Raw genomic sequence first — 16,137 nt, forward strand, 5'->3', positions numbered from 1 at the left:
AATAAATAAATCTTAAATTATAAATAAAATTTTTTATTTACTATTTTAAAAATTCATTTACTAAAGCGCTAAAAAAACGCCTTCATTACAATTTATTTTTACAAAATTTTTTTTTCATTCATTTTTATACAAATATTTATTATTAAAATACTACTTAAATAAATTCCACAATTACAAATTCAGTTCGTTCGTGGATTACAAAAATAAGCGACTCGGTACTCATGCGCACAATTGATACAATAAAATACTATACAGACTTGTTTCTTAATTAATAATAGTAGTATTAATTATATTAATAATGATAATAATAATAAAAATAATAATAATAATAATAATAATAATAAATATACCAAAGTCGCGTCCTTTTGATTAATAAATCAATTATTTACACTATTAACCTAATTATTTACAGAGTCATTGTTTACATTTAATGATAGAAACAATTTACAATTCAATAATTAATTAATTCATTATTAATTATCACGTTGAACATAATGAGCAGTCTTCGAACTATAAATATCTTAATTTAAAAAAAAACGTGTTTTTCTTCCTAGTTTATTTATTTTTTTAAAAAAGAAACTGGTAAAATTTCGATAGAGTTAACTTAACCTCAATTGATACAAAGAATATTTTATTTTTTAATTAATAAATTATTAATTTATTGATAAAAAATGTTAACCAACTTTTTTATAACTCAGGAGAAATTTAAAAAAATTTTTAAACAGTTTGTTTCATATAAATTACTTGTACAAGGAAGAAATGGAACATAGATGGCGCCACTAATATTTTCCTACAAGTTCCGGGAACAAAATTGGTTCTTTTTTTTTGTTTTTATAAAATTACTCAATAATACTTTGTTCTTACTTCTTCTTAAAAGAAACTGATATTATTCTTGTAAAATTTCAATAGAGTTAACTTAACCTTAATCGAAACAAAAAAAACTTTGTTTATTTTATTTTTTAATTAATAAGTTATAAATCAAAAATTAATAATTTGATAACGCTCTAAAGAAATTTTTTAAATATTTAAAACAATTTGGTACATAAAAGTTACCAAAAGAAAGAAATAGAACATAGATGGCGCCACTAATATTTTCCTACAAAGCGTACAAGTTCCAGGAACAAAGTTTTTTTTATAAAATTATTCAATAATACTTTGTATTTAAGTTAATTTATTTCTTCTTTGAAGAAATTGATATTTTTCTTGTAAAATCTCAATAGTGTTAACCTAACCTCAATTGAAACAAAGATTATATTTTATTTTTTAATCAATAAATTACTAATTTAAAAAATTTATTGATTAATAATATTACCCAACACTTTGTTTGTTTAAAAATTTTTTAAATGTCTTTAAAAAGTTATCAAACAGTTTTATGAAATTTACCAAAACAAGGAAGAAATAGAACATAGATGGCGCCACCAATATATTCTACAAGTTCCAGGAACAAATTTCTCCAGTTTCTTTTTTTCCCAAAAACACTCACTAATACTTTGTATTCTAGAAAGAAGAAAACTTAAACCACCGCTTAGATCCTCAGTTCGCTATCAACAACGGGTAAGTTCCTGGGATTCTGTGCCCTCTGAGGAGTGGGAGGAACAAGAGGGCTAATACTGGGGCTGCGAGTGGCGAGGGGCGAAAGAGAGGGTGAAAAACTGGGACTGAGCGCCGCAGAGGGGAAAGTGGAAGTGTCATGGCTAATAGGGCTCCTGGGAAGCATAGCTCTAGCCAAAGCAGGGGCAGCGATGGACCTGGGCGCTACGGAAGTGAGCAAAGGCGGCGGAGGGGCCTTGTGCTGCTGAACCTTGTGTCGGTTCCCGGAACCGCTTTGAACACTGGCGTCATCTTTGAGCCTGGCGATCTCACTGAAGACGTGAGCGAGTGGCTGGTACTGCGGGCCCCAGTCTAGAAGATAGTCCCAGTTGTAGGACCCAGTGAGTTCCTCCTCACTGTGAACAATGGAACTCAGAGAACCGTTCATGGAAGGACCCCCAGGAACCTCCAGTTCCGAAGTGGGTCTCCTGGTTTCTCCGATCTTTCCGTAGATAAGCGTCGCGATCTCCGCTTCAGTGACCGCTTCGTCTTCGAACAAGTGGTCGCTGTCCAGCGGAAGCGCCTCTGGAGGTCTTCTAGCGTGCGAGTGAGAGTTCGCCGAGGGAGCGTCGACGATTCCCAGCCTGGCCAAGTACTCCTGAGTGTTATGAACGGAAAGATCGCTGGCAGAATCAGCAGCCTGTCCTTCATTGATCATCCTGATTTCTTCATCTTCCCCGTCGTCTTCAGCAGATCCGCGGCCAGAGGACCCAGACTGATCACTCCCGGAGATCTCGGAGGTCGCTTGCTGCCCAACAGACTGCCCCGAGGTTCCGTACGGCGGGATCTCGTCATACTTCGGCGGAGCGAACTGACAAGACCCTGGATTGTTCGGAACACTAGAAGCGACGCCAGCGACCCCGCGGATGGGAATTGTATCAAAAGCCGTGGGATCTACGTAACTGTTAGACGCAGTGGCGCCGCCATCGCCGTTCAAGCCAGGTTTAGCACTGGGCTTCTTGTGCTTTCGATTCTTAAGATGGACGAACAAGAAGAACCCCCCGAACCCGGCGATTAGCAGCACTAGCGCTATCAAGAGTCCCAAAGCCCAGTCCGCAAGGCCGTTAGACGTCGCTACGGCCATATTGGCGCCCAAGTTCGTCGGGTAGTTGGTGGAGAAGAGACTGTTTGACTCGTCGTCGATAATCCGGATCTCTACTACCGTCATGTTGGACAGCGAGCGCTGTCTGCCGGAACTGGCGCTCACTACGAGCCTAGAAGACTCTTCAGAGTCGTAGTGCAGCTTCTTTTTGACTATCAGCGCCCCCGTGGTGCGGTTTAGCTTGAAGTACGGGTGCTGGGAGGTCAGTTGGTAAACCACGCGGCCGTCGGGGCCTTTGTCGCGGTCAGTAGCCGTCACGTGGCCGACTACGGTTCCAGGAACCGTCTGCAAGCCGTTCCGGAGGTCGAACCGGTACATTCTTTCCGTGAATTGCGGATAGAACTCGTCTCTGGAGTCTATTTCTACTCTAACCTTCACCGCTGCAGTCCTGCCACCTGTGTCGGTTGCTCTCAAGGTAAACGCGTAGCGGTTACGCTGCTCGTAGTCAAAGATGGCGCCAGTTGTCACTGCTCCGGTCTGCGGGTTCACGTTAAATAATTTCCAGGAGTCGTCGATGTCCGTGAAGCCGGAGGCTGCTGCAGATACTATTGAGTAATTAACTGTTCCAAAAACTCCCCGATCCAGGTCCGAAGCTCGTGCTGAGAACACTCGGGTTCCTGTGGGCTCATTTTCACCCACGAATTCTAGATACTCGTGCACTGGGAACTTCGGGGAGTTGTCGTTGACGTCAGAGATGTGGATGCGCACCCTGGCGAGGGAACACAGTGGAACAGCGTCGCTGTCGCACGCTAGGATCACCAGGTGGTGCGTTTCTGGGGACAAGTCGCAGTCTAAAGTTGCGTTCACTGTTATCAAGCCTGATGATGGATCTATCTGGAATAAATGACGGTCGTTTCCGGAGGTTATGTTGTAGGTTATCGTCGCTGCTAAGGTTCCTGAGAGGTCGTTGTCGCTCGCACGGATTGTCGTTAGGACTGTTCCGATCTGGGCGTCTTCTTTTATGGTGACTTCTTGCAGTTCTTCGGTGAAGTGAGGGTAGTTGTCGTTCAAGTCCTCTACGTGGATTGTTACCATTACTACGTCCTCCGTTGCAAGGTTTGATGAGTTCGCGGTTTTCGTTCCGAGATAAACGATGTATCTGGAAATTAAAAAAAATTTTTTTAGATTTTTTGGATAGTTTTTTCATAAAGAAATTTTTTTTTTTAATTTTTTTACAAAAAAGTGTTTTTTTTTTTTTTTAATTTTTTTGTTTTAAATAGTTAAATTTGAATTTTATAAAATTAAGACTGTTAGATGGAAATTAAAAAATTTATTTAGCAGATATTTTAGAATTTTTTTAAAAAATTTATTATAAAACAAAATTGACAAATTTTAATGCAATTTTTTAAAAATAATTTTTTTTTGTTAAAAAAAAATTAAAAAATTCACTAATCCTTTTTTTAGTAAATAGAGTTCAGATATTACAAAGTTCTTTTAAGAATTAATAATTTTAAAAAACATTAATAAATTTTTAAGAAAAAAAATTATTAAATTAAAAAAAAAATTTTTTTTTTAAATGATCAAATTTAAAAAAATCAATAAATTTTTAATAAAAAAAATTGATAAATTTTTAAGAAAAAAAATTAAATTTTTTTTTAAGAAATAATTTTAAAATAATTTAATAAAGACTAACCTGTCTTTAGATTCGCGATCCAAATTCTTGCTAATAATCAAACGTCCGCGAGAAATTTCAAAAGTATCAGTGCCTTCTTGAGATACAATGCTGCCGTCTAGAAGCCCCAGATCAGCCAACTTAAGAAGACTAGTCCCCCGAGTGGCGTTTTCGCTGACACTGATCTTGAACTCCCGGTTCGAAGAAGAGTTCCTGAGTCCGCTCAACCTGATGATCACCGAGCAAGTTGAGGAGAGCGCCGGCTTCCCGGAGTCCTGTGCAATGACAATCAACTCAATCTCCTTGGGCACAGGGCGCGACAGTGCGGTTCTGTTGGCAGTTATCACTCCGGTCTTGGAGTTTATACTAAAGCCTTTTACGGGACTTAGAAGGTGGTAGTGTACCACGTTGTTGGCTTCCAGGAGATCCTCGTCTGTCGCGTTTACTGCCAGTAATTCACGTACTTCACCTCGGCCTTCTGGAATCGTAAAATTCATCGATTAGTTACGAGGTATTTGTGAAATTAAAATGCCGAGTTATTTATATTTTATATGGGTTTATAAATTCTGGATTTATAAGAGATTGTAAATATGTAGAGGAGATAATAGAGATAAATTTGAGGTTTATTTTTAGGCTAGCTCCTTAGAACAGCCCGATAACTTGGCATTAGCGCTTGGATTCTTCTGTGATGTTATTTTTGGCTGGATTTTTGATAAATTATTTTTTTTAGGTCATGTTAGAAAATTTTAATCATTTTTTTTAATTTATACGCATTTAGAAATTAAAATTAAGTTAGCCGAAATTTTGAAATTTTTTAAAATTTTTTATTGAAAAAATTTCAATTAAATAATTTTAAAAAAAAAACTTTAATTGAACAATTAAAAAAAAATTTCAATTAAACAATTAAAAAAAAAAAATTCAATTAAAAAATTTTAAAAAAAATTTCAATTAAAAAATAAAAAAAAAATTTCACATGTAAAAAACTTGAAAAATTATAAGTGCAATTTTTTAAAAACATTTTTAATTGTAATTTAATTAATAAAAATTTTTAGACGTCTGCTAACTTCATTGTTATATTTAAAAAATAATTTTTAATTAATTATAATGAATTTTTTTTAAATAATTTTTTTTTTTTTCTAGAAGTCTTCTAAAATAAGGACCTTGTAGTCAAAATTAAATAAAATCTTTTAAAAAAATAAAATCAAAAAAAAAAAAAAGTTATTAAAAAAGTTTGCTGAATGAAATTCGCAATGTCAATTCAAATTTGCACAGCCTCTACCAAAAGTAACATCATATCAGGATCAGGACAATGAGAGTTGTTTATCTTTACTAAAAACCAGTTTTAAACGTTCATTTATTTCACGGCATCGCCTGTCTGTCGGATGCTTCTCGAAAATTTATCTCTTTTATTAGTCGAATTTTTCACCCTCTTCACTCTTTTTCTTATTCTTCCTGAGAAGAAACAAAGTTCTGTTCCTGGATACAATTGTAATAAAAAATAAAATAAAATAATATAAATTACCTGATAAGGTGGCGATGTAAGCGGCCTGCTGGAATTTCGGATGATTGTCATTTACGTCGAGGACCCTGACAGTGAGATCAGTGATTGCCTCGTGGATTCCGTCACTGGCGATCACCTGGACCGTGTACTCATCGCAGTCTTCAGCGTCCAAAGGCTCGGTTAGCGTGACCTTGCCGCCGTAACGATCGATGCTGAACGGACTCGGGTGATTTACGTTCCCGAAACGATAGGTTAACGCCGGGGAGCTGTCCACGTCGTTTGCGGTTATTGTCGTCAGGACGGTGCCAACCGCAGAACCTGAAAGATAAATATTTTCTATATTATTGAGAGAGTAAGAAAAATTTTGTTTCCAATATAGTCATTAATAGTCATTATTTAATAAAGCAACAATTAGATTTTCTTAATTTAAAAAAATTAATCGGCTCTGCGAGGTCTGGCATTTCTTCCCTACGTCTTATTTTAATATTCTTCTAAAAATTTATTTTATTTAAATTTAAAAATAAAAAAACTCAGAGGATATTTAGATTGTAAAATTTAGGATAAACTTTTTTCTAAGAAGAATATTAAAGTATCCTTAATCCTGATCTATGAATTTATAAATGAATTTAAAAATCCTTACTATTTTGTTTTATTAACAATCGCGTATGCTCGTCCAGGAGCATGCAGTCTCCTTTATTAAAGAGAGAAAGAAAAATTATAGAGAGAGGTATGCAGTTCTGGGTGGCACTTTGAATTTTGATCATTTACCTTCTAATTTATCTCTCTTATTATTTTATTTTTAAAATAATAAAAGACTAAATTTACGTTGAAATAAATATTTAATATTTTAATTATTTATTGGTAATTTCAAAATTTTTTTAATAATTTATAATTCAATGAAGAATATTAAAAATTCAACGTTGAAGAATTAAATATCAATTGACTCCGTGTCATCTGGACCTGATTCGAGTGTGGAAGCTGTTAATAAAATCTCTTTTATACTCTTGCATTTCAATTGACATATATATGTGTGTCATCAGATTGACAGTGCTCTGAAAAAAAAAAAAGAAGTTTTTTTCTTCCCAGAATACAAAGTATTATTGAGCGAGTAGTTTTACTCCTAATGCCAGTATCTTTACTGAAGAAATAAATTTACTTGGAGAAAAATACTTTTTTTTTTTTTTTTTTTTTTTTTTCCACTGATGAGAAAAATTGATTTTTCGCAATAAGTGTAAGAGAGATAGCTTCAAAATTGACAATTTAATATTTTACTATCATTAATTACATTCTAATATTTATTATTTTTTGACAGATATCAAACTGGAAAAATATTATTACACGTGTTTTAATTATGAAAAAAATTAATTACAGGTACGGTGTATTAACGGAGGGAGAGCTGAGCAGTACTAATGGCAATTATTTATATTTTTTAGTTAAAACACGCATTTATATTTTTTTAAAACAGTGCAATAATTATTTTTCCAGTTTAATACAATACAAAAAATTAATTTTTAAAAATATCTTTACTAGGAAAAAAAAAATATATATATATATATATATATATATATATATATATATATATATATATATATATATATATATTTTTTTTTTCAGTATATTGAAGCATGTTTAATTATTTTATTAATATACTATAAATATTATTTTAAAAAGTGATTGAATCTCTGACAAGAGAAGAATTATAACAAGTATCGTCATGCAGGGCCATACTTAAAATGCATTGGATCCTGGCTATCGAACCGTTTCATCTGCTATACCTCGACCTCGTTCAAATAGCAACTCGACCCTTTACTTTAGGTACATGCTCATATATGTGTGCAGGTATAGGTGAGCGCCTCAGTTAAACCCGAGAAGAAGAAAAAGGCTCAATGCAATAAGAGGTAAAAAATAGAAGGGAAGAAAATGAAATAAAAGGTTGAGCGAAGGAATAAAAGTTACGAGAAAGAGAACCTGGAAAGTAATTTCCGCACCACTCCCTGGGTATCTGTTACGTGTCTTCCGTTAAATGCTTCTCATCTCAATATCGCGTGATTATTATTTTAGGTTTATTTTTAATTACCGAAATTAATAAATAATTTCATGGCATTGGAGTTCGAATTACTTTTATTTTATTAAACTATTAAAAGTTTTGTTTTGTTGGATGTCGATTTTTTATTTTATTACTAATATTAAAAAAAAAATTTTTTTTTATTGCAAAATTAAATGTAGAAATAATTTAAGATCCTTTTTTTACAATAAAAAGTAAAAAAAAAGGCTTAATTCTTATATATACTTTAGTAAACTTTTTCTATAAGCGAGAGAGCGTAGCCATCTAGCGGCAAAACCAGGGAACTAATTGCCCGCCAAATTTAAAATTTGAAATATTTAATTGCGGTAAGTTATTTTTAAGCAGTAAAAATTTTTTTCAGATTAATAAAAATTATTGAAATTAATAATATTGATTAATTGAATTTTTGATAAATGAATTATTAAAAAAAAAATTTTCAATTGAGAATTAATAAGTTAATTGTAAAAATTTTTAAATTAAACAATTTGCAACTCTGAATTTCTTCTGAATAAATAATGTGACATATAATACAGTACAATAATAAAAACCGTTAACTTATTAAATAAATTTAATTGGTCAGCTGGTAAAAAAAGGCCTGGCGGTAATTATAGTTAGACAAACATGAAAAAATTTTAATTGAATTTATATAGAGTAAAAATGAGGAAAACAGTTAATATGTTTTTGCTAGAATTATTTCCGTGTTGATAAGAAATAATATACAATATTTATAAATTTATTAAGTGAAAACTGTACACAAGATGAAATAAATAAAATAGAGTACGTGTAACGGTATTTAATCGATAATTGATTTTAATTAGCTGAACGCGAATCCAAGATTTTAATTACTTGGCAAGGAGTAAGGAGTTACTTGGCGTATTCATTGCAGAAGCAAACCCGCCCCGCCCTGATGTTTAATAGCTGTTGAACTTGTTCTTCGTGACTTTCGAGCATAGCGATCCTCTTTATATATATATATTTATATTTATATTTATATGTAGTAAGTGCAATGAGAGCAGATTAAATCGCGTGCTGGGATCGGTGAATCCCTTTTCAATGATCCAATCGCTTGATATCGATACACCTGATTTCTTTTACAAGTGTATCAATATTATATTATACAGATACGCATTATTACATTTTGAGACCTTTCATCCAATAATGGCTTTAATAACTTGAATTATAAAAATCGAATTTTTTTGTTAAGTGTAATTAGACGCATAAATAATAAAATCGTAAAGAATTAATGTATAAAACGATAAAATTCTTTAATAATTAATAAACTTTATTTTATTGGATGCAGGAAAAAATTCAGTTCTTTTATATACTCTGGTAGGATTTTTCTACTAACGAGAAAGCGTAGCCATCTAGCGGCAAAACTTAGAACTAAATTTATTTAAATTTTGTCGCGCAATAAAACTATTCTAAATTTATATTTGATTAATAATAAACTGATAAAAAAAAATTTTTTTTAATGTTAGTTCAAAAGTCTCCACTAGGTGGCTACTATTCTCGTAGTTAGAATTCTAAAATCTTAGTATTTAACTTCGATAATAAATTTTTAGAGGTTCAAGGTTCGAATCCTAAACAGAGTAATTTTTTTTTTTTTATTTTAAATGATAAAATGATTTGTAAATATTTTATAAATTCAATTAACATTAAAAAAATATTTAATTTTATCAGATAAATAAATTAATGGATAGTTAATAAATTTTTCTATCAGTGTGTTAATAAATAAATTAAATTTTGAAGTTAGTTCAAAAATATTCCGCTAGGTGGCTGAATTTCTCGCAAGCAGAATTTTAAACTAAGTGTATTATAGTTAATTTATAATTTTTTTTTTAGTTTTTAGGTTTTTAGTTTTTAGAATTCTAGATAGAGCATATAAAGTTTATGTAATAATTATATATTATATCAGAGTATTAAAATCATTGACAAGTGTATTCCTAGTTAAATGAAAACATCACTCAAGATTTTATTAAAATTAAAACGTTATAAAAAATAAGAGCCGGTAAAGTTATGCAGATTGTTCTTGCACAGACGGACTTTAATGTTCACATAAATCCTCTAGCACTTAACTCAATACACTTTTATTTTTATTATTCCGTTGGTTTTTTTAAAACTAGGACATCACGTGGGCGAGATGTGTGTAAACATATAAACACATATAGATCCATACATGTTGAGATAATTATATATATATATCACAACATATCAACGTAATGTATGACGTGATATCCATGTCGAATTACAAACTAGTCCATAGAATTTCCAACTTCCGTTAAATAAATGGATTCCTCCAGAAGATTAGCAGAATAAGAGAAAATTAGTTTGCCGTTTTTAAATCAAACTCTTCGGCGAAGAAATTGTTGAATTTTAAATCTTCTGGAGTCTGGAGAATTAATCCGGAGTCTGAGAAGAGGTATCATGTAGATCATGACTCAATCCTGATTGTTATTAAGAAATAATGACTTTAAACGGTACTTTTTAGAATGGAGATGTTATTTAATGGTATGCAAGATAATGGTATGCTGTTGTAGACCTAACTGATGGAATATGTGAGGTGTGAGGTCTTGATGCGTGGGCTTAATTCTATTCTAATCTAAGATTGTTTCTAGTGTGGAAGACTCACCTTCAGGAACTGGAATTACTTTGTGCCCAGGAAAGGTAGGCTGGTTGTCATTTATGTCGATCACTCGCACACTCAAAGCCGCTGTTCCCGTCAATTGGGGGTTGCCTTGGTCCGTTGCTATTATTGTGAGGCGGTACTTCTCCCGGATCTCCCGGTCCAGGACTATGTTCGTTCGCACTATTCCGCTGTATGGCGGACTTATGGTGAACGCGTTGTCCGGGTTGCCGTCTACGATGTGATACAGGATTTTCCCGTTTATGTCTTGGTCCGCGTCGCTTGCTGATAGCTGCATGGTTTAATTTAATTTAATTAGTAAATATAATCAAGATTTGGTAGAATTAAAAAAAAATATATAAAAATTTTTCAATAAATAAATAATCATGAAGGACATTTTTATTTAAAAAAAACAATTATAATATGTCAGAAAAAATTTTTTTTAATTATTATAAGTATTTTAAAAATAGTCCGAAATGTGAAAAAAATTTTTTTAATTTTTTTCTATGAAAATCTATGAAATTTTAAATAAAATAATCATATCAAATAAAAAGCTATAAAAATTATTTATATTATTGATAGGATGTTTAAAAAACTCCAGAGATATGGGCAAATATTTTTAGTATCTTCATGAGAATTTTAAAAGCGAAATTATGGGGTTTTATTAAAAATGAGTATCTTTAAAAAAAAAAAAATTCCTAAAAAATAATCAGATTAAAAAAAACTATAGAATTGCCTTTGCAAAGGTAAAAGGGTGCTTTTTTTTTTTTAATTGAAAAAAAAAAATTTTTAAGGTAAAAGGATGTATGTCTTTAATTGTACACCCTTTTACTTTTAAGAATTCGAAATTTTGGTGATCTAAAGGTCAAAGGGTTATTAACTCTTAGCTATAAGCCCTTTTACCTTTAAGCAATTATATAATAAAAACTCACCTTGACAACAAAAGTTCCTTTAGCATTTCCCTCGAGAACAGTAGCCGAATACTGAGTCTGAGTAAAAATTGGCGCGTTATCATTGATATCAGAGATCTTGACGACTAATTTAGCATAAGCCTCCAAAGGCTCTGATCCAGTAGTCTTAGCGGCTAAAGTAAGGACTCTACTAGACTGACTTTCCGTAGAATCGATCCACAATTCAGCATCTAGCTTTGCCGGGTCGTTAATTTTGAGCATGCCGGTGTAGCGATCAATGACAAAAGTATCAAAATAATTTCCAGAAGCGATCGAGTAGGCAACATGCTGCCGCCGGCCATCAGTGCGCACCGCAGTGACTTGGAGAATTTCCGTCCCAGCAGCAAAGTTTTCCTGAACGTCGACCTGGTAGGACTCGTTCTGGAACTTCAGCATGGGAACAACGTCGTCGGGATCTCCAACTCTGAGCTCGATTAAGCCTTGAGTGCTTCTAGGCGGCGTTCCTTTGTCTCTGGCGACTATTTGGAGGTGGAAGGTCTTGCCGTAGTCCTGGGTCAAGGAAGCGATCGCGGTGAGGACCCCGGTGGTCGGGTGAATGCGGAACTTGGACTTGGAGGTCTCGACGTCGCTCGAAAAAGCGTAGGAGACCTCGCCATTCGCTCCGACGTCGGGGTCTGAGGCTTCCACTTGCAGGATTGTGTGCCCCGGCTGGGTCGTTACGGGCACGCTCGCTTTGAACGGCGTCTCGCTGAATGCAGGTGCATTGTCATTAACGTCTGTTAAATTTATCTCGATGGGTATTGATGTACTTTTCGCGTCATAGCTACCGCTATCGGTCGCTATCACCAGGAAGCTGTAGCTACTCTGCCGCTCACGATCCAACGCTCTGTAAAATAAGTTAACGCTCGTTAATAATAATATTACTATAAATTTGTTATTTATAAGACGTTCATGGTTGAACTTTAGAATTATCAAAATCAGGTAGTGTGTCAGAATTTTTTTAAAAAATTTTATTTATTGTTTCTGAGATTTTTTTAAATTACTTAAAGAGATCTATGCTAAGTACACAGTAAAAAATTTTGCGTCAATGCGTCAAAAAATTTTGTGTTAAAAATTTTTGTATTAAAAATTTTTTGTGTTAAATATTTAACACAAAAATTTTTTATTTTTTTTTTTTAATTCATAAATTTTTTTAAAAATTTGTTAAAATTGCAATAATTTATTTTTTACTTCTAAATTGTTCATTTTTTTTTATCTATTTTTTAAAAATGCAATAAAATGGATAGAAAATATTTACGGAGCATTTAAGGACAATTTTTCCGATAATTTGGGATGGAAAAATTTTTATTAAAATATTTTCAAGTGCGGTTTTAATTTTTTTGAACGAAATTTCTATTTTATTATAGAATACTAGTTCAAATTCTTAACAAAGTAATTTTTTTTTGCACTGTTAGAAGAATTTATTAATTTTTATTAATTTTTAAAATAAATTTAATTCAAAATAAAAATTTTGAAAAATTTAGTTTAAAAAGTATCCGCTAGGTGGCTACAATTCTCGCAGTTAGAATTAAAAAATCTGGGTATTTAAGTTTCTTAAAAAATTTTTAGAGATTCAGGGTTCGAATCTTCAACAAATTAATTTTTTTTTCTATTAATTAAAATTTGAAGAAAATAAAAATTGCTCCAGAAAATTTATTAAAAATTTTTCCAAACTATTATTGCAATCTAAAATGAGAAAATATTAAAATGAGACCAACAACATTATTGAAAAAAAAAAAAAAATAATAGAGCCCAAAAGGGTTAGAAATAACGAACGGAGGTATGAGGAACAACAAAAAGATCGACCGCCGGCCATTATTTCACGGAGGCGACAACCGTGTGTCATTTCACCGTGACACCCCGTGGCATTTGAATGCATTATTTCACCCGGGAAAAAATCCTCCGATATGCAAAAACGCAATCCGACATCGTTCTCCATCCGGCGAAGGCGAAGGCGAAGGCGAAGGCAAAGGCAACCTAAACCAGTCTCTTCAGCAACTGTTAGCCTGAATTCACGCACGCACGCACCAACCCAATTCACCTCACCCGAACAGGAGTCCGACTTGTTGTCATTGTTAACGTCACATAACACGCAAATACATCTCCGGCTCCAATAATGGATTTTTACTCTCAAACAAAGGCGAATATTTATCGTGGATCTTAGACGTCAATTAAAGATATCCCATAAATATATATTTTCATCATCATCATCATCATCATATATTATTATGTACTTATACACAATATGTTCTGCTTCATTATCCTTCAGTCTCAACATGCGGCTCGCATTCAAGTCCGAAGAAGTTTGATGACTGTAAATGCGCTGAAAATCTCCGAATTTTCTTTATTCAGAAAAATCAGTAATTAAATTTTTTGTATTGATGTATTAACTGATTTTAAATTTTACTATTTTTTATTATTTCATCTGAATATTATTTTTATAACTAATCAAAGATTAATAAATATTATTAAATTAAAATTGTTAACTTTTTTGAATTTTTAATAAATATAGAAAAATACTTTTCATAAAATAATCATTGTTATTTTTTTTTTAAATAAATAAAATTAATAACTATAATATTACACCTAACGTACATTAAACTTTTCAAATTTTTCAGCGCATGTGCGTCTCATACTTTTTTCTTGGCTCACAAAACTTGCGTTGTTGCCATAGCTTTATTAACGTATCCCTTCCTCGGCTACTCTGGTCTAGATAAATTTTTCATTACTTATTAATAAGTATCTGTGAAACTGTGTGGTAATTATCAATGAAATTATTTTTAAAAAATTGTTTAGTTGTTAGTTAACGTTACTCTAGTTTTTTAAAAAGATCCTAAGAAAAGTTTCTGATATATAAAAATGTTTGTAGGTAAACTTTTGGATATCCCGTATACTGTAATGTATAAGAGCGTTCAAAACTCAAACTTTGAAATTAAATATCTCTGAAACTAGATGGTCAAAATTTTTCAAATTGCGCCAATCAATGCAGAATTATATGAACATTCTGCCAAAATTAAAAAAAAATCCTAAGAAACTCTGGCGAGTGTACTACCTTAATTTATTTTAAAAGATACTAGAAATTTGAATAGCGCGCTACGCGCGCGCCAAAATTTGACTAACTACAAGACTATCATGTATTTTAATTTAGAGGATTTTAAAATGTAGTGACAGAAGAAATCGGTTTTCACTTAGATTATTGAGAGAATTAAAAAAATTTCGGGTTTATATATACTCTCTAAAAAGATTTTTCTGATGGCGAGAAGGCGTAGCCACCTAGCGGTGAAAACAAGAACTAATTTTTTAAAAAGTGCTAGCGGTAACGTTTTAAACTATTTTTTAACTAAATTTTTAAAAATAATCATTAACACATTATGAAATATTAATAAATAATTTTTTGATTAATATTAAAAAAAATATTAATTAAACGATTTAAAGCCGACTGAACAAAAAGTCAATCAGAGCAGTTAAAGACTCAAAGGCTTAAAAAAGAAGAAACACCTGATGTGTGAAGCTCTAAAGCTGCTGGGAAGTGAAACCCTGCGTTAATTGCCTCGACCTTTATTACCTTGCGTGATTAGGATCTTTGTAAAAATAATAGTCATAATATAATTTTAAAAAGTGTTAGCTTAAGTATCAAGCCCGTAGATGAGCTATGGCATTTATTTGATGCGTATGAGCGACGGTAGTAGGAAATTAACAAGATAGAGGCCGTTAAATTAATAATAAAAAACTCGGTACCCAGTCAAGCTGTTAGTTATGAAAAATTCTGGGTAATTTTATTGTTTTATTTGTTAAAGATTTTATAAATAATTAATGTTAGATGTATGTTGGAGAGATTTTAAGTAAATTCCAGTCATTCGCATCGTATCACGTCTTGTGCCAAGCAATATAAAAGACATTGACCGAGAAAAAGGAGCCACGGACTGGACTCTAGGTAGTGTTGATGGTGAGCTTCTTGTGTTGGTAAATGTATCCGTGTGCTCAAGAAACTATAGAGGTGAATAAGTTATACAAGGTCGAGCCGGTTAATATGTAAGATGCTAAGTTGTATTGGCTAAGATGCTAAGATGCTAAGTAAAAGATCCCAGTTGAGATCCGAGATGTAAGAGCACGTCTTTTAGTTTCGCGGGCTTATCAGTATCATCATAATTAATTAGACGTCCGAGTTATAATCCTCGGAAACTTTTGTCTAAACTTTTATACGGTTATTATCGTTCGTAAGAGGCTGCTTGCTAGGAGAGATAGATTAAGATGGAGATCCAGATGGTTAATGATGACTGATTTTTGATAGCTTAAGTGACCGGAGAATTATCGCCTTTGATGCTTTTAATTGACTGGATTTTTAATTATTTCATTTTGTTAGGCTTTTTTGGACACTTTTTTTTATAGTATTATTTTTTGGATCGGGTAAATATTTTAATTAATATTTAATATTTCAATAATTAATTTTTAACATTAAATTATTTTATAAATATTTTTATACTATTAAAAAAAATTTATTAGACTAAGATAAAACGCCCAATTATTTACAAAGTTATCATTTCATTTTTTTTTTTTTAAGCAAATAATTATTAATTTTGTTTGTGGTAATGTCTCAAGTAATGTTTTTACTAATCAATATTTTTTTTTAAAATAATAATCAGTAATATTTACTAATTAATTTTTTTTTCAAAAATTTCTACAGTGAACAATAA

At 32.0% G+C, this 16,137-nt stretch overlaps 1 protein-coding gene across 1 annotated transcript in view; it reads right to left on the reverse strand.

The window, feature by feature from the left end:
- Positions 1-51: 51 nt before the first annotated feature.
- The window catches only part of Ds (dachsous cadherin-related 1), a 143,267-nt gene continuing 127,181 nt past the window's right edge, over positions 52-16,137 (reverse strand). The window contains exons 12-16 of the mRNA XM_074257442.1: positions 11,426-12,290; positions 10,500-10,785; positions 5,827-6,123; positions 4,326-4,782; positions 52-3,791 (exon numbers count right to left, since the gene is read on the reverse strand). Of these exons, the coding sequence (XP_074113543.1) occupies positions 1,526-3,791; positions 4,326-4,782; positions 5,827-6,123; positions 10,500-10,785; positions 11,426-12,290 (4,171 nt within the window). The 3' untranslated portion in view covers positions 52-1,525. The remainder of the gene's footprint in view (positions 3,792-4,325; positions 4,783-5,826; positions 6,124-10,499; positions 10,786-11,425; positions 12,291-16,137) is intronic.

The sequence above is a fragment of the Cotesia typhae genome, unplaced genomic scaffold (assembly GCF_013202065.1).
Source record: "Cotesia typhae breed Kobodo isofemale line unplaced genomic scaffold, CoteBio_Ctyphae scaffold_45, whole genome shotgun sequence".
NCBI classification, from domain to species: Eukaryota; Metazoa; Arthropoda; class Insecta; order Hymenoptera; family Braconidae; genus Cotesia; species Cotesia typhae.